Source organism: Electrophorus electricus, chromosome 26 (assembly GCF_013358815.1).
Source record: "Electrophorus electricus isolate fEleEle1 chromosome 26, fEleEle1.pri, whole genome shotgun sequence".
NCBI lineage: Eukaryota > Metazoa > Chordata > Actinopteri > Gymnotiformes > Gymnotidae > Electrophorus > Electrophorus electricus.
Window position 1 is genome coordinate 8,538,259 of NC_049560.1, and position 22,682 is coordinate 8,560,940.

The 22,682-nt window shown below is 45.8% G+C and overlaps 1 protein-coding gene across 4 annotated transcripts in view; it reads left to right on the forward strand.

The window, feature by feature from the left end:
- The window catches only part of anos1b (anosmin 1b), a 33,075-nt gene that overhangs the window by 5,714 nt on the left and 4,679 nt on the right, over positions 1-22,682 (forward strand). For 3 of the 4 annotated variants that reach the window (XM_026996364.2, XM_035523097.1, XM_026996375.2), the window contains exons 2-8: positions 394-441; positions 10,685-10,747; positions 11,853-12,060; positions 12,621-12,805; positions 15,058-15,187; positions 19,781-19,983; positions 22,015-22,153. In XM_026996364.2, the coding sequence (XP_026852165.2) occupies positions 394-441; positions 10,685-10,747; positions 11,853-12,060; positions 12,621-12,805; positions 15,058-15,187; positions 19,781-19,983; positions 22,015-22,153 (976 nt within the window). The remainder of the gene's footprint in view (positions 1-393; positions 442-10,684; positions 10,748-11,852; positions 12,061-12,620; positions 12,806-15,057; positions 15,188-19,780; positions 19,984-22,014; positions 22,154-22,682) is intronic. The other variant, XM_026996371.2, reaches the window with a different exon arrangement.

The following is a 22,682-nucleotide window of genomic DNA, read 5'->3' on the forward strand; positions in this document are numbered from 1 at the left end:
CGAAAGGAGACTCTGAGTCCAAACACGCACACACGTCTCACTATCCTTAGCCTGATCAGTCATGCTTAATTCCTGACCACCGCTGTTCCGGGAGTCTGCGTGGTTGGGTGTTGGCGTTCGCCGGAGGCTTCAGCATTGCCGTGCGGGCGGTGGCCCTGTCTGATTCACCCGTGCTTGGTACGCTAACCCACGCTGGAAACCGTTCTGGTCTCGGCAAAGCAAGGCTGCAGACCAGAGTACTAAATATACTTCAGGAGCATTGCAGAGAATGGCAGACAGCAGAGTGGCAGCGTCTGTGTGACACACGGCAGGAGATCACGGGGGGCGACGAGACAGAAATAAACGTTTTTTGCAGAATTAAGTTTTGAACCGAATGTCCTCCCTCTTTTACAGAGTGATGAAGTTCTGGGCTGGTGTGAAAATCACAGAAGATGTTCTCAGGTAAGAATGTTAAGTTTCACACTGATCCTTGACCCCTCTTTATTGCCATGGCCTAGAAAGCTCCTCTACTGCCTTCTACCCAACTCCATAGGCTAAAACGCCAATTTCAGTTGTTTATGGGCAAAGGGCAAAAGGTCATTGCCTTTCTATAAACCACATGCCATGTATGTACTCTGAGCCGTGACTGAAGGCTACTGTAAACCCAATACGACAAGAACAGTGTATTTATTGTGTTCCATGTAATGCTGGCTTGGATAAGTAGTTTTCCAAAGGTCAAGGGTCAGGGTTAATGCAGTATTGCCAGTAAATTTACCTTCCTACAGCTTTAACAAGTTCATAGAGCGGATCGATTCATTTAATTTAGTTTCATTCATTTAGTTTATTTTCTTCAGATGCCAATACTTTTAGATAGGATAGTTTCAGTTTAAACCCTTTTCACTGCAGATAACCTCTTATACAGTCTACACAGAGTCCTCTATTGTCTGGGACTGTGGTGTAAGGGACTTTTATGTGCAAATGCCTGGTGGGTTGTTTTTTTTTTTTTTTTTTATAAGAGAATGTCTCAGAAAGTAATAACAATAAAATGAGGAGAGAATTGTGGGAAATTGTTAGTGCAGTACTCCTCCACCCAAGAATTCCACCAAAAGGTGCTTTTAAAACTTTAAAAACATGCTTTGCTTGAAATGGACTCTGGCAAGTTAGCAGTGCTCTGTAGAACAAGCCACTGGAGAACCAGCCACTGGAAAACCAGTCGCCACTCCTTTGTGCCTGGAGAACCAGCCATCTCCCCCTTTCTCCCTGGACAGTGACTTTAGTAAAATGACATACGCTTCATCTTTCTACGGTGTGAGCGACGCCACCCGAAGAGTCGACAGTCAGGTTCCTTAGAGAACCAGGCAGGCCGTACTGGGTGACCCTGACGGAGTTTGAAGTGACACATAGCACTAGCTGCTCTGTAAGCAGCCAGTAAACATGTTTAACTCATTAATAATGACAGAGACTGAGAGAGCTGCAGCTATACTTCTCACACCAAGCACTCGGGCTGTTCTAATTGCTTTCAGATGGAGGTGATTCTCCCACCGTACCTAATAACAGGTAAAGTAAATGTTGCGCTCCTTATGAAAATAAGGAGGTTCGTTTCACATCCGGGGCTGTGGGGCTTCTCACAAAGAGCCCTAGAAATGTAACCCCATTTGTTCACCGCAAGGTTGGACCTGGACCTCCCGCTATCATCTTAAACATTGTATTTCTCCGTGCTGCTGATATACAGCCTGGTTTTGGTAGCCCTTTCATGCTTTCTGTCTTTAAGCTGCGTTTTAGAAGATATTTAGATCACTGATGTAAAGGGGATCCCCTCTCCTCTGATGTAAAGGGGATCCACTCTCCTCTGATGTAAAGGGGTTCCCCTCTCCTCTGATGTAAAGGGGATCCCCTCTCCTCTGATGTAAAGGGGATCCACTCTCCTCTGATGTAAAGGGGATCCCCTCTCCTCTCCTTCAGCTGGTGTCCCTTGCTTCTTTTAGAACATCACTCCTTCATTTCTAGACCTGGATTAACCTCCACAGAAGCCCTTCTGAGAGCCTGTGGTTTTAAGAAAGGGCCTAGAGTCAGCTGAAGATCCCCAAACCCCTCCCTCCCAACCCAAACCTCACCCCAGGCTTGTGGATGGAGAGGCATGTATCCCCCCCCCCCCCCCACCATTTCAGCAGGTGAGCCTTGAGTGCATGACCCATGGTCTGGTCAGTGAGCTGAATCGGCAGAGCAGTGGGCAGGGGTCACTCCGTGTGTGGTCATCCCTCTAGGGTCTCTCTCCAGCTGAGCACATTGTGAGTCGTCTTCCAACCCCGCTGGGAATGCCAGGACATCTGTGGCCTCTGGGGACCCAGCAATCTTCCACTTTTATGGTTGTACTTTTTGTGATCAGAGAAGCTTTTAGTGCATTTAGGCTAAATGTTTTCTCAAAAGGTCTCGTGTTTGACGATATAATTATCAGGATAATTGGCTAGTTCACCAACCTTGAGATCGGGAAGTAAAACATGTTGTACATGCGCTGAATAAAAGGACATCATGTGCCTTTTACATGTTGTAAAATATATTTTACAATAAAAGATATGTTATGTAAAAGATATGTTACTCTTAACAGGACAGCATTTACCTCGGTCTCAGTGTCTCATCCTCTTAACAGGATAGGGTTTACATGCATGTTACATTTATTGCATTTATCTGACACTTTCATCCAAAGGGACTTACATTTATGACTGAATACAACTTGAGTAATTGAGGGTCTTGCTCAGGGACCCAACAGTGACAACTTGGCAGCAGTGGGGATTGAACTGGCAACCGTTCTGGTCAGGTACCTTAAGCATGGAGCTACCTCTCCCCACTACCACTGAGTTTACCTCAGTCTCAGTGTCTCACCCTTTTAACAGGCTTGAGTTTACCTCAGTCTCAGTGTCTCACCCTTTTAACAGGCTTGAGTTTACCTCACTCTTAGTGTCTCACCCTTAGGCAACTTGTTTGCAGTGTCTTGTGTGTGGCCTATGGACACCTGATATGAGCTAGATCTCTCTCTCTCTCTGTCTCGCTCTCACACACACACACACGCACACACACACACACGCACACACACACGCACACACGCGCACACACACACGCACACTCACACACACACGCACGCACGCACACGCACACACACACACACACACACGCGCGCACGCATGCAGACACACACACACACACACACACGCACACACACACGCACACACTCTCATGTCCTATGCAACAGTGAATGTTTTGCAGACCTGAAGAACACCCAAGCTGTTCTCACAGTAGACAGGCATGAATTGTTTTCTTCTGCTAACTGCTGTTTTAAAGGCCAGTGAGCAGTGGGTGTTTTCCACTTCAGTTGTTGTCCCGTGTGGCACCTTAATAACCAGGTTGTCCTAGTTTGCGAGTTGCATCTTACCTGTAAAGGTTTTTCCAAAGTGGCCCACATTTCCTGGACAGTTGTGGAACTTCACAATGCTTCCTGTTTTGCATGAAAGATGTTGCATTATGGAGAATCTTACACTTTTCAGGTAAAATTAATACGGTTAAGCACAAAGACACCAGATCCTCAGATAGTGAGCTAGTGGATGGTTTATGTCCAAACAAAACCTTATGTAGCTGAGCGTTGATTTCTTACACTGGTGGAGCACAGAGCAGCATTATTACTATGACATGCTCATCTATTTCTGCGATGTTTTATTATTTATTCACAAATTTGAAATGACCTTACAGAAAGTCAGGCCTCTGCTGTCTGATACATAATGATGTTATTGAATGTCAAATTTCTAATTAGAAGATATGAATTATGAATTGTATATACTACAAACATTTTATGTCTGGAGAATCCATATTTTGGTATTTATTTTGGATAAACCTGGTTCATGATGTTTCCTGTTGGTCGAGGCAGTTTATTCCATTTTTCTTGGCTGCGTTTCCATTACATTGTTTGTTTAGCTGAGCTACAACACAATCTCTCAATCTCCAGGCAAGCCACGAAGGCGCAGTGGTTTTCTATTGCTTTATTGCTTACGTTTTCTTGAGGAATTGTACATTTCTTCCACCCTGCTTTGAATGACTTATTTGCATTTTAATACAGTTATAAATCTTCATCCAGATTTTAAACCTAAATTCATGTGGTTGGTGTGTTCAGAGGTCCCTTTAGCAGAAGGTAAAAACCAGTCCTCACACATGGTTTGGTGTGTCTGAGGCATGCATGCCAGTTCTAAACTTCAGGAATCTGAAAGCACAGACTTTATGCCTGTAGTTAAAAGTCTGTGTTGTTCATTGTATATTCTTATCTATTATTATCTTAAATATATCTTATATAATAAAGTCTCACCCCCTTTATATGCCCATTATATGCTCCAGCTATGAGTTTTGTTTCCTGAGATTCAAAAATGCAGGACCTTGTCTTAACTTTATGATGGTAACATTAAACTGCAGCTATCTAAGTCCAAAGTAACCTCATTCACATCTGTGACGCTGTGGGAGGCCAAAGAAGGGAAGACTGTGTTTTTGGTCCAGTGCTCCTGCTATTAGATCAGTCTAGAAGGGAAAAGAGCCAGAAGTCAGTTCATCCACCTGAGTGACGTTTCAGAATGTGTCCAAACAGAACAAGTGTTGTCAGGATCCAGCGCCGTTACAAGACGTTTTGGACATTTTGTGGTCCGTAGGTTACTGTGAGGGATTTACTTTGGTGCTAGGGTTGTGGTTTTGTTTAAATGAATTGTTAGACTTTGTTTTGGATTTAGGAATTTGAGGCAGGCCTCAGTGGATCTGCCTGTACGAGAACTCTGTAAGGTATCGGGCAGATGGCTGACAGAGACTGTTTCTCTAACTGCTGCTAATGCCTGGCGCTGCTGGCCAGACTGGATTGCAGAACGCTTCCCCCTGCAATGTAAACAAATGTGAAGGGCAAATAAATAAACCCTGCTGGGTGTTCTGGATGAGTTCACGGGCAGGTCAGGCTGGTCCTCTACTTGTGCCACTGATTTGGAAACCAGCTACTAAGATCCAACAGCTGACTTACAAACAAACCGGTTAGCACTTCTACACGTTAGCACTTCTACTTGTTAACACTTCTACACGTTAGCACTTCTACACGTTAACACCTCTACACGTTAGCACTTCTACACGTTAGCACCTCTACACGTTAGCACTTCTACACGTTGGCACTTCTACCTGTTAACACTTCTACACGTTAGCACTTCTACAGCAGTACTGGCTACTATTAGATGATCTTCATGCTGAAATCTGCACTAGTGTCATACAGTGGAAAGAAACGCGTGAGCAGGTTCTTTTTGCCAGGGTGTATGTAGCCGTGGAGTATAAAGTCTATGTGAACGCAGAGCTGTAAATAATTAAAATGATGAAAGGTGCTTTCGCGCTTTCACAGTGGATGGCGTAGATTCATGGGAAGGTGAACCTGTCACGAGCCAGTAGTGACCATGTGTGTGAAAGTGAGTGTAGAAGAGGTGAGGACAGACGTTCTGCTTGGCTTTGAGACGACCCGTGCCTGTGTTGACTGTCTGTTTTACAGCACGCTTTTATCTTTGTGACAGGTTTTCCATATTGCTGGTAATGTCTTCCAGCCCCAGATCTACGTTGCGTTTTTGGGCTAAGCTATGGGAATACGTCCTTTCACGGGGTAACATGGGCAACAGCGGAAAAGTCAGGGGCTAGAAACGGGAGGGTTACAACTCCAACTGACACCATATAGATGTCTAAAAGCAAGAATGAAGGCCGTGACGTTACTCATCCATCATGGTTGAGGGCTACTGTCCAGAGAGGCCAGTCTTAAACACTAGCACATTTATGACCCTTGGAGGTCATGTTGATTTTCGCTTCTGCTGGAACTCACCAGTGTGAGTGAGTGAGTGAGTGTGTGTGTGTGTGTGTGTGTGTGTGTGTGTGTGTGTCACTCTTGTAGCGGTTGAAACATCTCCACACGTTCTGAGCCATTGAATGATCTATTAGCTTCCCTGTAGCGCATCTTCTGTTTCACATATGTTAGCATGAGAAATGCACCATATAGTGTTGAAGTCAGAGCAGGGCGTTGTATTACTTCCCCTGATTTATAGACTGCCACCTTAGCTAAATTCCACAATGTCAAGAAAATATTTAAAAAATGTCACCCACTGTGGGTAGCAGTCCAGAAACAGATCTAGAGACAGCAGAGCGACAGGTGTCACACGTGCACTGATCCGCACATGCACTCATCCAGTGAGCTGAGAAAGAGCTCCTCTTACCAAAACAAACATGTGATATTCCTGTTACCAAAACAAAGATGTGATATTTGTATTACCAAAACAAACGTGATATTCCTGTACACTAAAGCAAACATGTTATATTCCTGCTACCAAAACAAAGATGTGATATTGCTGTTACATCAACAAGGATGTTATATTCAGATATATTCTGTTATATGTTGTATTCCATGGCACAGTATTCCGTCAGGTGCAATCTCACCAGGATTGCAAGGTCCTGCCCAACCAGAATGAGCCTGAATGAGAGAAGAGTGAGAATGATGGGTGGAGAGAGAGGGGTGGAGTATGAGAGGGGTGGAGAGTGAGAGGGGTGGAGTGTGATAGTGGTGGAGAGTGAGGGGTGGAGTGTGATAGTGGTGGAGTGGTGGAGAGTGAGAGGAGTGGAGAGTGACAGTGTTGGAGTATGAGAGTGGTGGAGTATTAAAGGGGTGGAGAGTGATAGTGGTGGAGTGGTGGAGTGTGAGAGGGATGGAGAGTGATAGTGGTGGAGTGGTGGAGTGTGAGGGGGTGGAGAGTGAAAGGGGTAGAGTGTGAGAGGTGGAGTAAGGGAGTGGAGTGTGATAGTGGTGGAATGTGATAGTGGTGGAGTGGTGGAGTGTGAGAGGGGTGGAGTTTGAGAGGAGTGGAGTATGAGAGGGGTGGAGTTGTAGGGACAGGAGGGATAGCAGGAAGGCTTATGTTAGTGCCACTCGTCTGTAGTTGGTGCCACTCGTCTGTAGTTGGTGCCACTCGTCTGTAGTTAGTGCCACTTGCCTGTAGTTGGTGCCACTCGTCTGTAGTTAGTGCCACTTGCCTGTAGTTGGTGCCACTCGTCTGTAGTTAGTGCCACTTGCCTGTCGTTGGTGCCACTCGTCTGTAGTTAGTACCTCTCATCTGTAGTTAGTGCCACTTGCCTGTAGTTGGTGCCACTCGTCTGTAGTTGGTGCCACTCATCTGTAGTTAGTGCCACTTGCCTGTAGTTGGTGCCACTCGTCTGTAGTTGGTGCCACTCGTCTGTAGTTGGTGCCACTCGTCTGTAGTTAGTGCCACTTGCCTGTAGTTGGTGCCACTCGTCTGTAGTTAGTGCCACTTGCCTGTAGTTGGTGCCACTCGTCTGTAGTTGGTGCCACTCATCTGTAGTTAGTGCCACTTGCCTGTAGTTGGTGCCACTCGTCTGTAGTTAGTGCCACTTGCCTGTAGTTAGTGCCACTCGTCTGTAGTTGGTGCCACTCATCTGTAGTTAGTGCCACTTGCCTGTAGTTGGTGCCACTCGTCTGTAGTTGGTGCCACTCGTCTGTAGTTGGTGCCACTCGTCTGTAGTTAGTGCCACTTGCCTGTAGTTGGTGCCACTCGTCTGTAGTTGGTGCCACTCATCTGTAGTTAGTGCCACTTGCCTGTAGTTGGTGCCACTCGTCTGTAGTTGGTGCCACTTGCCTGTAGTTGGTGCCACTCGTCTGTAGTTAGTGCCACTTGCCTGTCGTTGGTGCCACTCGTCTGTAGTTAGTACCTCTCATCTGTAGTTAGCATTCAGTTAAATTCCTGACTGCCTTCACCAGCCTGAATTTAGTTATTAGCTGCTGCCACAGTGGAAATTCTGAAGGGAGGGCAGCCAAGTGAATGTTACTACCTTTAGCAAGTTTAGCACATTTAGCACTTTTTGCACATTTAGCACGTTTTGCAGAGAAAAAATAGCTACGGCAACTCAATTTTCCATTTAATTCCATTATTATATTTACAAATGCATATTTTTCTCCCAAATGTGATCAACCATTTGAAATGTCACAAAAAGATGTTCTCCATACACCGTGGTTAGAGCAGTTTTATCACAACCACCTCCTCTGTGTCTGCGTTTTCTCTCTGTCGAGGAAGATTAAGTGGATTTCAACAAGCACAAAAGATCCCACTGCAGCGGTCTGTCTGAAGCCTGTCAGCACAGCCTGGCGAGGGCAGAGAGCCAGCTTTGTTCTGAGGTTGAGCACGTCTGAATTCTGGACAGGCAGAGTGTGACGAAGACCAGCAGAGGAAGCCGACCCCATCCCTGTGTGGTGGCCTTCATATAAACACTCAGGTTAAACGCGACATGCACCCATGGCCTTTGCCATGGAAACGGAGTGTTACAGACATCATACAAGCCTTGAGGAGTTGTACTGGAGAGTGTAATTTACGTTTTAAACATGTAATGTAGCGTTATTTCCTATACTGGATCACTAAAATAGCAGCAAATGTGTTTAGCGCTAACTGAATTTGTTTAGACTGTAGTTTGTTTAGACGCCCTCTCATTTTTTCTACTTACGGGACCTGGTCTGCCGTTCATCACCCTGCAGTGGGTTCCTGAAGTAGAGGTCACTGATAAGCTTGGTCAGAGGCAGATTATGCACTGAATGTCTGTCTAGATTTGATGGATAGGGGAGCTTGATGGGAGTTGTGCAGCAGAGGAAACATTGTTATGGAGTCCAGGTCTTCTGTCCAGGTCTTTGTTTTGCCTCCAGCCTCCCAGTCCATTACCACACCCTCAGAAGAATGTTGTCACCTTGATGGCTCGCAGACGCTGTGTGTTCGGAGCGTGTAGTGTGTTAGTGGAGAGGGGGGGTGGTTTCCGTTGTGAGGTGTGGGGCGCGAAGGTGACCCAGGGAGGCTGTCAGCAGTTGTTAAACAGAGCTGATCCGTGCAGTGGCTGGAGTAGCCTCTACAGTGCACCAGATGCTCATACATGCTCTCTCTCTCACACACACACACACACATGAATGTATTCACTCACTCACATACACACGTGTCCTCATTCATTCAAATACACACACACACACACACACACACACACACACACACACACACTAATTTATGCACTCACATACAAACATGTATATTCAATCATTCATTCACACAATGATTTATTTACTCACATAAACATATATTCACTCATTCATTTATACATACACACACACGCACACACAAACACACACACACACACAAACACACACGCACACACACACACACACACATGCATTCACTTGTTCATACACACAAATGTACACACACCTGCACGTACTCACTTACACACACTTATACACTCTTATACACTCTTAATCCCATTGGGGATTTTCCATTGATAGTAGTACTAAGGTGAAACATTACTATCGTTATACGTTCACGTTCCACTTCCCTTACAGTGAGGAACCTAATGGAAAGGTTTTGGTTTTCCAGTGAAAGATACACTGTAGACTTGAAGAAAATGTCCCTACAGAAAAATAACTTTTCTATCTTTGTAAACATGAAACCCAAAAAGCCCTCAAATGCAAACCACAGGCTCACAGCTCTCAGCCTCAGAACCCCACACAAAGAACAACTGACAACTCAGAGTTACATGAGTAAATCCTTAAAATGGTGAAATCTGTGACATTTCTTAGAAAATGATTACTGTGTACATTCAGATTGGAATTCCTCCACGTGTGCTTTCACACCTCTATTTTGCAGCGTGCCAGGACTCAGCATGGTGGATTCATCTCATTTACACGTTTGTTGTGGTGATTTTTGTGGTGAGGCATGATCCCCCCCCCCCCACACACACACACACACCCCCCCAGTCATGTTCCAGCAGACGGGCCTATACAGGTCCCAGCAAGGGAAAGCCGTCTTTTCCTGAGGGGAGAATAGATGGTGGCAGATGTCAGAATAATCCATCGGATAACCCACACCAGATGTCTTAATGCTACGTTCGGACTGCAGAGACGTGACTGAGTCCGGCTTGGTGTAGAGAGGCGGAGGGCTGAGCTGGGCTCTCTGGGAGATGACTGGTCTCTCTGGGAGATGACTGGTCTCTCTGGGAGATGACTGCTTTGATGGATTAGAGGGTACCGAAGCCGGGACGACTGTAGTCTTCTGAAGAGTGAACACACAGGACAGCTGAGACTAAACACGTTTACCACACACACCCTTGACTGGGAGTGACACTCAGATCTACCATGTAAAGCTGACTGATGTTCTAAACTACATCAGACAATAAGGCAGCCTGGTTTCTGGAGTAGTCTGGGTATTCTAGTGTTGGGTATTCTAGTGTTGGGTATTCTAGTGTTGGGTGTAGGGCAGAAGCGAGGCCTGGATATGCCTTTAGCAGTATAACAAAATAGGTTTATTTTAAAGTGCATAACACGGTTTCTGAGGTTGATTTGGTTTTAACATGTAAAATGTAGTATATCAATACAAAGCAGCTTAAACCGGTGGGTTCAGGATAATACATTGAATTAGTTTTCTGTGTTCCTTGACATTTGACACTCTTTGTAATTAATCAGCTACGTAGTGCACAGTCATAAAAAGTCTCCTGGCAAATCTGGTGCTGTAACCAGGCGTGCCTTATTTGGTGCCAGTTCCTTTTGCTCTCTAGCTGGGGCAATTTTAAAGGTTATGTGCCGTTCTCAGCTCGTTTTTTGTTTGTTTGTTTGTTTGTTTATCTGCAGTGCCTACAACCGTGCAAGGAATTATGGGAAAGAAGAAGCGCGCTTTCTCATAAGGTCTGTGAGGTAAGCTCGTCCCTCTGATCATTGGTCTGTTTGGGTGATTTGGGGCGGCTAAAAACAGGAAAAAGAAAACATGGTTGGCGTGCATGAGAGTGTGTGTGTGCGCATGCGTGTGTGTGTGTGTGATTGAGACAGAGAAAGAAAGAAATGGGGAATTGAATCTCACTTGTATTAACCTCCTTCACCTTATACCGCATGGATCATAAGTACTGTGGTGTTACATTTTAGGCAGAAAGTTTTCGAAACAAGCATCAGGGTGCTTTGGTGTTTCCCCAGCTCTGTGGTTCACCTAATGGAAGAAACATCTGCCTTGCATCAGTAGGAGAAGTGTTAAGTCATTCCTGGAGGTGTTTTGCAAACAAACTCTTTCCAGAGAGTGTCGGTCAATAGTCATCCAGTGTCGTGGTCTCTGTGAGCACAAACTGTGTGCCACAGAGTTTATTTCAGACTTGAAGCAACGCAATAGCAGCATTGACAGTAGCGTGTGAGACATTATGAGCTCACGGCAGCTCAGTCTCAGGAAAGTCTGAGACTTTACAAGCTCACAGTGGAGCTCTGTCTCACTAGCATGTGAGACATTATGAGCTCACACCGCAGCTGTGTCTTGGGAGCATACGAGATTTTATAAACTCATAGTGGAGCTCTGTCTCGGCAGTATGTGACACATTACAGTTTCAGGAACGTGTGAGACATTACATTCTCCCAGCAGCTCTGTCTCTGTCTCTGGAAATGTCTGTGAGACATTTCAATCTTCCAGCAGCATTGTCTCAGGAACGTGTGAGACATTACAGTCTCACAGCAGCTCTGTCTCAGGAACGTGTGAGACATTACAATCTCCTAGCAGCTCTGTCTCAGGAACGTGTGAGACGTTACAGTCTCACAGCAGCTCTGTCTCAGGAACGTGTGAGACATTACAATCTCCCAGCAGCTCTGTCTCAGGAACGTGTGAGACATTACAATCTCCCAGCAGCTCTGACTCAGGAGCCTGGATGACAGACTGCTCTTAACCAGTGGGCCATCTGATCTCTCTCTCTCTGTCTCTGTCTGTCTCTGTCTCTCTCTCTCTCTCTCTCTCTCTCTCTCTCTCGCTCTCTCACCCTTCTGGAAGAAGCACCACGAGTGCATTACCAGCGCGGAGTTTCTGCTGTTGCTGCAGTCCCATAAGCAAGGTGAGTGCCCCTCACCCCAGAGGGCCTCGGGCTTCGCGGCAGCCTGTGTGGAGAGCTGCAGCTCCGACCGGGAGTGCTCCGCCTCCAGGAAGTGCTGCTCCAACACCTGTGGCCACACCTGCCAGGCTCCTGCCAGCCTTTACAAAGGTAGGACAAGCTGCCTGGGACACAGCTGGGGTTCAGCTGAGTCGGGTTAAATCCGTTTTAACGTGCAGAGCCTCCTGTGCTTCGCCTCTGGATCACAGCTTTCAATATTTCTGCTGAAATAATTCTTTTTCATGGACAAGAATGAATGATTTAAGTTCCAAGGGACACAACCCAACATTTTATGGCAAATCTGAATATTTTGTTGAAGGTGTTTGTCCATGAAATAACCCTGTTCTTTAGGTTCAGGTCAGAATGCTTTGGGCTTTAACAAGCCATTTTACTGTTATACTGTAAGTTTACATCAGTAGCAGGATTTACTGTCACGTATTCAGCAATTCTTCTGTGCACAAATGTGACATTTAAGGACGTGTTTACCATTAAGTTTACCTGTCTGTTTACCAGTTCCCATTTACCAATCTGTTTACCAGTCCGTATACCTCTATGTTTACCAGTCTTGTTTACCAGTCTGTATACCTGTCTGTTTACCAGTCTATATACCTCTATGTTTACCAGTCTGTTTACCAGGCCGTGTACCAGTCTGTTTCTTTCTGGTGTCCCAGGTGTCCCACTGAGGCCGAGGAAAGACATGACCTTTGTGGAAGACCAGCATGGCCACGTGCAGGTGTCCTGGATGTCCAAGTTCAATGTGTCTATGGAGGCAGTGCTGTATATACTGCAGAAAAGATGGAATGATGGGATTCACCCCAGTGAGGACGACGCCTCACCCTGGCACACCGTTCTGATGGTACGGGCCTAGCAGCACGGCACTGGGCCGAGCTTCCCAAAAACCACAGGCTTCACAGTCCCAAAAACTCTCACTGGATCAGCACGGTAGCTTTCCTCCCCCAGAGGCGCTCGCGTGTTTTGGCCCCACTGAGACATCGTTCGGGTGCTCTGTTTTTTTGTTTTTTGTTTGCATGCTGGGATAAACATTTCCCAGAGTTAATGGCTATGCTAATAGAAGAAAAACTAGCATATACTCTCATTGAGTCCTGCATGGCTCAGCGAGGGTAATTACACACTTAAACGGTCCGTTAGCATGAGCTGTATGATCCGTGATGTAGAATGTTCAGCCCAACCCCTAAAAACACATAGTGCTGCCAATCTGGACACCTGCCAGACGCTGAAATCCGGCCTGGTGTAGCAGCTCATGTTCACACCACGTTTCCAAAAGGTTTCTCTCTTTAAAAACACACACGTTCTCTCCCACATCTGAAAAGATGTTACATTTATGCATTTGGCAGACACTCTTATCCACAGAATCTTACAATCTGAAGTATGTTACAGGGGTAAGTGTAGTGTTTAGGAGACCTGCCCAAGCTGTTATTGGTCCCATACGGAAGAGTTGTTGCTATACCAATCACGACAAGATATACAGTAACGTATGTGTCATTACTGAAACACAAAATCTTCATTTTGCGTTTAATGACAGATACTTAGGGTTGTTGGAAAGTTAGTTAAAGAACAGTAAGTTAGAGCAGTAGACTCTTTCACAGTTCACACTGTTTCTAAAGCACATCAGAACCTTAATTATGCACTTATATTAAAACCAAAAAACCCTATTCTTTTTATTTGGACTGTCTTCTTTCTACTCCAGCCAGGGCTTTAGCCCTGTTGTAGTCTCACGAGGAGGGGGATTTGATGGAGATGTCAGAGCAGACAATCTGACACATGCAGGAAATGTAAATGTAAAGCCCTCATTTCAGAAGGTTTTGGAACACCTTCAGAACTTGTCACAGCTCACATAGCTTTTAAAGAACTTCCGCAGCTGTCAGAAGTCAGAGCTTCTTTATTCTTAAGGTGGCCAAAAGTAATTGGACATGTGAATGGAAAATCAACATGTCATGTTAGGTGTTTGCTTGTAAAACCGTTCAGGATTCGTCCTGCTGCTTCTGTCAGACATCACGTCATCAGTGGGACTGGCAGCCAGACGTGGCCATGGTGCCAGTGACCTCAGACGCGTGGCCGAGCACTGACTTGTGAGGTTTAGTCTCCACACTTTCCTTCTTCCAGAAGACAAAAACACCAGGGCTATCTCAGAAGGTCCAGACTGTGCAGGCTCATAGCTCTGGTGCAGGTTAACCTCTGGCCCAGAGTGAGCAGAGTGAGTGTTTTTTTCTGTTCAGGACCACCTGTGCCTAGCATCGTGTGGTAAACCCTCTGAGATTATCATTGTATATTTGTCTTTTTAAGATACATCTACATAGAGAGGTTTTGTTCATAATTATTCATATAACTCAGTCATCCACTATTGTAGTCTAACATGTAATTTGCTCTGGAAAAGCCCACCAGTCAGTTCATGGTTTGTAGAGACAAATCTGACAAACAACTGATTCATCTCTATTGTTTGATTCATCTCTACACTGTTGGATTCCTGTCTACTGTTTGATTCATCTCTACACTGTTAGATTCATCTCTACTGTTTGATTAACCTTTAATCTGAGCAGTGGTAGCTCAGTGGTTACGGTACTTGATTTGTAATCAGAGGGTTGCTGGTTCAAATGCCACTGTTAAGTCCCTAAGCAACACCCTTAACCCTCAGGTTATGTTCAGTCATAATTGCAAGTTGCTTTGGATAAAAGTGTCAGCTAAGTGCCATAAAATGACATGTGTTTGGCCAAAAAATATGTTTTATGCCCTTTTTGTGACACACACTGCCTCTGGTGAAAGCCTGAGACCGCCATGGTCCTGTATTCACTGTTATGGCCACTGGCTGCCTGGTCAAGCACAGAGCCTGAAGCCCTGTCTGCCCGGGGTCGTGAAATTCAGACGAAAAGATCAAGAGACTTTTAAAACAAACAGTTCATTGTCCGCTTTTCTTTCAACAGGAAGTGTGGCGTAATGGATAGGAACACTTAGGCAGCACTTGTCATCGGACTGTATTAAACGGTCCCTCCACAGGAGATGAAGCTGTCAGTACAGATCCTCTTATCAGCAGGCAGAGTTCTTTCATCTGAATTGTCTTAATTAAATCTACTCTGCCACCTCTTTCACCAGACCATGGAGGACCGGGCCGTGCTGAAGGACGTGTGCCTCCACCGGTGGTACCAGTTCCGGGTCTGCGCGGTCAACAGCCATGGAACCCGGGGCTTCACCACGCCCAGCAAGCACTTCTCTTCCACCAGAGGTGAGCCACGGACCCCTTTTGGATAAATCCCTGGGCAAGGCTGCTTAGCAGGGCTTTCTGCATTTTCATGGTGCTTTGATGCAGATACGCGAGTCTGTTGTGATCGGGGTTAGTGGACACGGTGCTGGCTCAGTGCTGAGTGTGTTGTGGTGGGTTTTAGTGCTGAGTCTGTACTGAGGTCTGTATGTTCCCCTCCAGTCAGCTCTCACAAGTTCAAACCACAAACACACCTACATACACTATCTGGCAATGGCCCGTCTCAGACGGCAAATATGAACGTTAAATACATCGGCCAGAGGAGGATGGGCCCCTTTGAGTCGTGGTTCCTCTCAAGGTTTCTTCCTCTAGGGAGGTTTTCCTTGCCACTGTCCCGCTTGGCTTGATCACTGGGGGCTTGGACTTGGACATTTGTAAAGCTGCTTTGTGACAACATCCATTGTAAAAAGTGCTATATAAATAAATGTAGAATTTTTGGAATTTTAAATATGTATGTTAAATATATATGGACTTCACTGGATTGAACTATATGTTTACAGCAGACAAATAGCAGAGAGAGTGAAATGAGAAGGAGAAATAGAGTGAGAGAGAGAGAGAGAGAGAGAGAGAGAGAGAGAGAGAGAGAGTAGGGGGTCAGTGAGAGTGAGAGAGAGCTCAGGATTGGGGTTGCCTTTTGGGGGCTGTTTTGGTTTTGAAAGCATTCTTATATTTTAGTAGCCATCATTTATTTTGTTAAATGTATATAATGTTTTATTAAATGTATATAATTATAATTTCTGGCTTAGTCATGTTTCTGAAGGATATGGCTCATGAACACAGGGGTGCCTGATGTGGCAAAGTTACAAAACAGTCTATCGAATGGCAAAGCCCAAAATATGACATACAGACTGAGGAAACACTGATTATATAAATATGACAGACTGAGGAAACACTGAATACATAAATATGACAGACTGAGGAAACACTGAATACATAAATATGACAGACTGAGGAAACACTGATTATATAAATATGACAGACTGAGGAAACACTGAATACATAAATATGACAGACTGAGGAAACACTGAATACATAAATATGACAGACTGAGGAAACACTGAATACATAAATATGACAGACTGAGGAAACACTGAATACATAAATATGACAGACTGAGGAAACACTGAATACATAAATATGACAGACTGAGGTAACACTGAATATATAAATATGACAGACTGAGGAAACACTGAATACATAAATATGACAGACTGAGGAAACACTGAATACATAAATATGACAGACTGAGGAAACACTGAATACATAAATATGACAGACTGAGGAAACACTGAATACATAAATATGACAGACTGAGGAAACACTGAATACATAAATATGACAGACTGAGGAAACACTGAATATATAAATATGACAGACTGAGGAAACACTGAATATATAAATATGACAGACTGAGGAAACACTGAATACATAAATATGACAGACTGAGGTAACACGTGTAACGCGTGGTGGACCGAGTGCCACAGGGTGAGGGGCAGGACGCACAGACTCCACTGACTGGGATGAACATTTATTCACATTTAACATGAAACTCTAACGGCACTCACAAGAATCACTCACGATTGATACAAACAAGAAACGATTAACATTAAACACGTACGGTGAACACTAATACAATGAACATTGACTATGTCACTTCCACACGTTACGTCGACAATAACCAACACCCTGCACACTTTAACACGGGTTTATATACATTGAGACGAACAAGATGCAGGTGTGGTTACAAACACAGCCCTTCCACTGCACGTGGCGGGCCAAACCACGTGACTCACGGGAGGCGAGCGTTCCGTAACAACACTGAATACACTGGCAGTGATGACTGGAGTCAAATCTCTTCTCTTTAAAGATTACCACGCCCGCAGTGAGTGTGGGTTTCTTTAGACAGTTTGGAGAGCCGTTTCCACCATGTGGCTTCCCTTGGGTCACAAAACATTCAGTATTCATCGAATTGCCATAGGGGTGGGATGGTGCATGTGGAATGATGAAGGTCAGAGGTCATAAGCCTAGCTGCTTTCGCTCAAGGAAACCTGGAGATGAAAGCATCTCCCCCCGAGGCTTAGAGACTCCGCGGGGAATTAAATCTGGGTGACAGCTGTCTGCCTGTGACCTCAGAGCAGGTATGTTTTGGGGGTTGTTCCCCGGTACAGGACAGAGCCGCGGTTTTAGTGGGGATAGAGCAGTGAAGGATTAGCAAACCCAGGAGTATCTAACTCGGGAGTATCTAACCCGGGAGTAGCAAACCCAGGAATATTTAACCCTGGAGTAGCTAAACCGCGGATATCTGACCCAGGAGTAGCTAACCCGGGAGTAGCAAACATGGAAGTATCTAACCCTGGAGTAGCTAACCCGGGAGTAGCAAACCCAAGAGTAGCTAACCCCGGAGTAGCTAACCCGGGAGTATCTAACCCGGGAGTAGCTAACCTAGGAGTAGCTAACCTAGGAGTAGCTAACCCAGGAGTAGCTAACCCGGGAGTAGCAAACCCGGGAGTAGCTAACCTAGGAGTAGCTAACCCAGGAGTAGCTAACCCGGGAGTATCTAACCCGGGAGTAGCTAACCCAGGAGTAGCTAACCCAGGAGTAGCTAACCCAGGGATATCTAACCTGGGAGTAGCAAACCCAGGAGTAGCAACAGCACAGTATCTAATACTGCCTCTCTCTGTGTGTGTACAGTATCTAAAACTGCCTGTGTGTGTGTGTGTGTGTGTGTGTGTGTGTGTGTGTGTACAGTATCTAATACTGCCTCTCTCTGTGTGTGTACAGTATCTAATACTGCCTGTGTGTGTGTGTGTATGTGTGTACAGTACTAATACTAATACTGCCTCTCTCCTGCCCAGTGGAAATCAGGTTCACTGGCCACTGATGTTTTTTCTTTACAAATGAAATGTTTGAAACCGGCGGGTGACTGAGCACCACAGACCCTCCAGCCTGTGCTAAGAACCTGTTCTCTGGGTATCCCATCTAAGGGCTAGAGTGTCTTAGAAGATGAACACAGTGATGTTTTCTGAACTTCATGTTAAAATATGAACATTTAATCATTATATATTGTGTTCTCACATTTACAGTTTTGTTCAGATGAAATGTATGTCAGCACAGTGGAACAGTGCCGTAGTGTGTGTTGTGTGTGTGTGTGTGTGGTGTGTGGGTGTGTGTGTGTGTGTGTGTGTGTGTGTGTGGTGTGTGGGTGTGTGTGGTGTGTGTGTTGTGTGTGAGTGTGGTGTGTGTGTTGTGTATGTTTGTGTTGTGTGTGAGTGTGGTGTGTTTGTTGTGTATGTTTGTGTTGTGTGTTGTGTATGTTTGTGTTGTGTGTGAGTGCGGTGTATGTGTTGTGTATGTTTGTGTTGTGTGCAGTGTATGTTTGTGTGGTGTTTGTTGTGTGTGTTTTATGTATCTTTGTGTTGTGTGTGGTGTGTGTGTTGTGTATGTTTGTGTTGTGTGTGAGTGCGGTGTATGTGTTGTGTATGTTTGTGTTGTGTGCGGTGTATGTTTGTGTGGTGTTTGTTGTGTGTGTTTTATGTATCTTTGTGTTGTGTGTGGTGTGTGTGTTGTGTGTGGTGTGCGTTGTGTGGCTTACAGCTTCCCATTGTATTGGAGTCTGTCTGCTGGAGAAAGAGGAGCAGATTGAGGCTATTATGGCTGTGTGTGTGTGTTGTGTGTAGTGTGTGTGTGTGTGTGTTGTGTATAGTGTGTGATGTGTGTGTTATGTGTGTGTGATGTGTGTGTTTAGGCAACATTACATCTACAGCTCCGGTTTAGCTGTTTTGTGGTATACACCCACCCAGCAAAAATGTAAATCCTTATTCATCACATCCGTCCCAATAAGACTCCAGCACTCACACACACACACACACACACACACACACACACACACACATGCGCACACACATACACACACACTCACAACACACATGCATACACAGACACGTACACACAGACAAATGCATATTCACATAGACACACACATTCACGCACACACACTCAGGCGCACTCACATACGTACACACACGTTGGCCTGCTGAGTGGTGGTGCAAGCTTGTGTAAACGATCCGCCTGCAGCCATGAAACATGAAAGCAGTGTTACAGAAGGACAGAATGACCATAGGCCATGCCAGCATATGAAAGGCCACACCCACCACCTGAAAGGCCACACCCACTCTCTGCAGCTGTCCTTTGTAATATTTACTTACAATTCTGCTATATGTTCACAAACATTTTCTTATTGCTATATGTTCACAAACATTTTCTTATTGTTCTCCTGATAACTCCTGTGCATTTAATTTACATAATTGAATTAAAAATGTAAATTAATCATTTAAATTTTTTCAATTATCTTGTCAAATCTTAATGGCTCCTATAACCTGCTAAAGGTGTTAGAGCAGAATCTAACACATGACTCAGTTTTCTGTCCTTAGTGAGCTAAAGTGATATTTCACATCAGCTGTTCCTTCAGGTGTTTGGTTTGTCTATCTCCTGGACCGTCTCCCCGGAGCAGACCTGGGGGCCGTACTCGGTGGTCTGAAACCCCTTCCTTTCTTCCAGACCCGTTTCCTCCTGAGCCGCCACAGAACCCCCGGGTGGGCAACAACACCGTGCTCGGCGAAGGCACTGTGGGCGTACAGCTACGCTGGGACCCCCCCGCCCGTGCTGACCTGCCCCTCCACCACTACAAGGTGACCTGGAGCACGCGGCGTTCGCCCGCAGGGGGCGTGAGCTGGAAGGAGAGCGGCAGGGTTGTGGATGGGGTAAGCCTTCCTCAGAGCACCTCGCCTTCGCCTTCATCACACCTGTGGTCTGGCTTCGGATGCGTTTCTGTGTCTCCGTGCCGGCCACGCGCCGGAGGGTTGTGCTGAGCAAAAGTTGTGGGTGGAACATGCGGGTTAGAGAAACGAGCACGTCACATTCGAATCCCGCGAGGTCCCGAGTCCCGCGAGGTCTTGTGAGGTCGTGGAGCTGTGTGATCAATCTGTTTGTGTCCTCCACTTAAGATAGTCACGTGGCATGTGTGGCGGTAGAGGCTCCGCCCCCGATGGGTGAAGGTTGAAGGTTGCACTCCAACCTTCACTCTGAAGAAGTCCTAAATCTAATCTCTATTCTAGAATTTAGCGATTTAACGGCATCGCTGCGTTGCTTAGTCCCGCTATATTTTTGACGGCAGCTGCCCTGCAGGCGTTGAGCTCGCGTGCGCCACCGTGATCGTAATAAAATGCTGGCCAGATATTTATATCCCCACGACAACTGTGGAACAAAGACATAGAGATTTTCTGCTCTTGTGGTGGTCGTATTTTACTGTAACCTAAGACCCTCTGTAAGGCCGCACGTCATGTCTGACGAGGTGCTTTGTTTTGACAGTGCTAGATCTTTAGGATCTGAGTCTCCTCCATTTCACTGATCAGTAGCCTATAAAGAAGTTATATCCATTACAAACATTTCTATCTTTGTTACTCCAGGACGAATGTGTGTCTGATTTTAACACAGTGACCGTAATTGTCTGAGTCAAGTATCAAGGCCTCGCATTCTTGCTCACGTGTTTAGTGATGAGATGTTTTGTGATGTAGAAACAGAAACAGAGGAGAGCAAAACCGTCAACCACATGTAGCAGCTCACCGAGAATGGGACGTAGACGGCCGTGGCATCCTCCAGCACAGGATCTGTAAGAATTCCTACAAGGGTGGAGCGGAGGCTGAGGCCGTCCCGGCTGTGCTCCGTCACAGAGGGCGCCGGTCCACGCGCCTCCACTCTGTCGTCGTAGTCTTTATCGCACAGCAGGAGTCGTTGGCCTGTGCGCCCCTGTGCTGCCGCCCTGCCTGTGTTCGCTCTGCGCGTTTGCAGCGGGGAAACTGCCCCTGACCTTGCTGTGGACAGAAAACTGTGAGCAGCGTGTGGAAGCCGGCGTGGTTGCAGCGGCAGCCGTAAGCTGCGGAACTTCACAGACATCCAGGATGCTTTTTCATATCGTGTGTAAAATAAAGCAACAAAACCAGAGAGATCACAAGTTTTTGGTCTAAACGGGATTGGGTTCTCTTTATCTACTTGTGAAAATCTGATAATGTTTAGGTAATATGCAAAAATGTACAAAATTCTAAAAGTTTCACAAACTTTCAAGCACCACTGTAGGACAGATGGCTGACACACACACTGCACTAAGAAGAGAAGTTAGAGGGGCTGCTAGAAATGACCTTTTAAAGTCTTACTTTAATTGTAGCCTTCACCTTGTAATAACATCCACTAATTTACCCTCCTCGCAGCCTTAAAGGGAAACTCCCCCTAACGTCAAGCCCACCTTCCACTGTTTGGGCTGAACAGAATCTGAATTTGCTATTCACTCAAACAAAACGATGTCTGGAGCCTGGAAGTCATAACAGGAGGCTCTAGGGTGATGAGGGCAGACTCCTCTGGAGGAGCGTGGACAGAGTCAACCTTATTATTCAGGAATAATGTCACAAATGTCGGCTGTGCTGACCGGCATGTTTGGTCTCTGGGTGCTAACAATATTAGTTCTGATTAGAATGATGTTTAAATAAACTGTCCATCACCGCAAAAAGAGCAGGAGAAATATGACTAACCAAGAAACCAGACAGAAGCGGTGACACAGTAGACATGTTACGGTTTTATTGAACCTCAAGCATCAAACGCTTCAGCCTGCACAGGGACCCATTTATCTGGGCACTCTGTAACTCTTTCATGATTTTATACCCAGGAGACGGAATGTCCTATTCTTACTGTGGTCTTTTGTTTGTTGCTTGGCCCTGGGTTTTCTTGCCATGTCCTTTTAGACTGTGACTGAGACAGAGCTGCTGGAACTACAGCCAGACACATCCTACGTAGTGCACATCCAGGCCGTCGCGTTCTGGGGACAGAAGCGTCTGAAGAGCGGCCGTGCTCGCCTCTCCTTCAAGACGGCCGCCCACTCTGGTGAGAGCTGCCCTCACCTCTGCACCCTCTACAGTTTTGCGCAAATACGTCTGGGAGCTGCACATCCGAGACAATATTTTAACGAATTATTTCAAAGTTTGAATTTCACGATAAGCGTACGTCAAAACCTCCTGGAATGCTTTCGGCCAGTAGTGGCATCAACTCACGGGGGTTTGCGTTCTTGACACCTAACCTGCGCCTGGTCATTAGTCTCCACATGAACAGGGTTCACCGCTCCTAAGAGGAGTCGATTCCCAGTTCATATCATTCCCGGTGCTGCCCTTGTCCGGGGGGATTCCCAGACAGAGGCACCACACCAACACTTTCACTCGCCTCCTATGTAGCGGCCTGGTCAGCCAGGGGGGAGTTACAGCGCTCGCTTTGCTTTTAATTACATCTTCTGAAGCTTCGATTAATTCTGCCCAAACTCAGAAGAGTTAGAGTGGAGAGATATCCGAGCGGTCTACACAGCTGAAAATATGGAAATTAATAACTTACTTCTCTGTAATGGAAAAGAACGGCTTGGTGA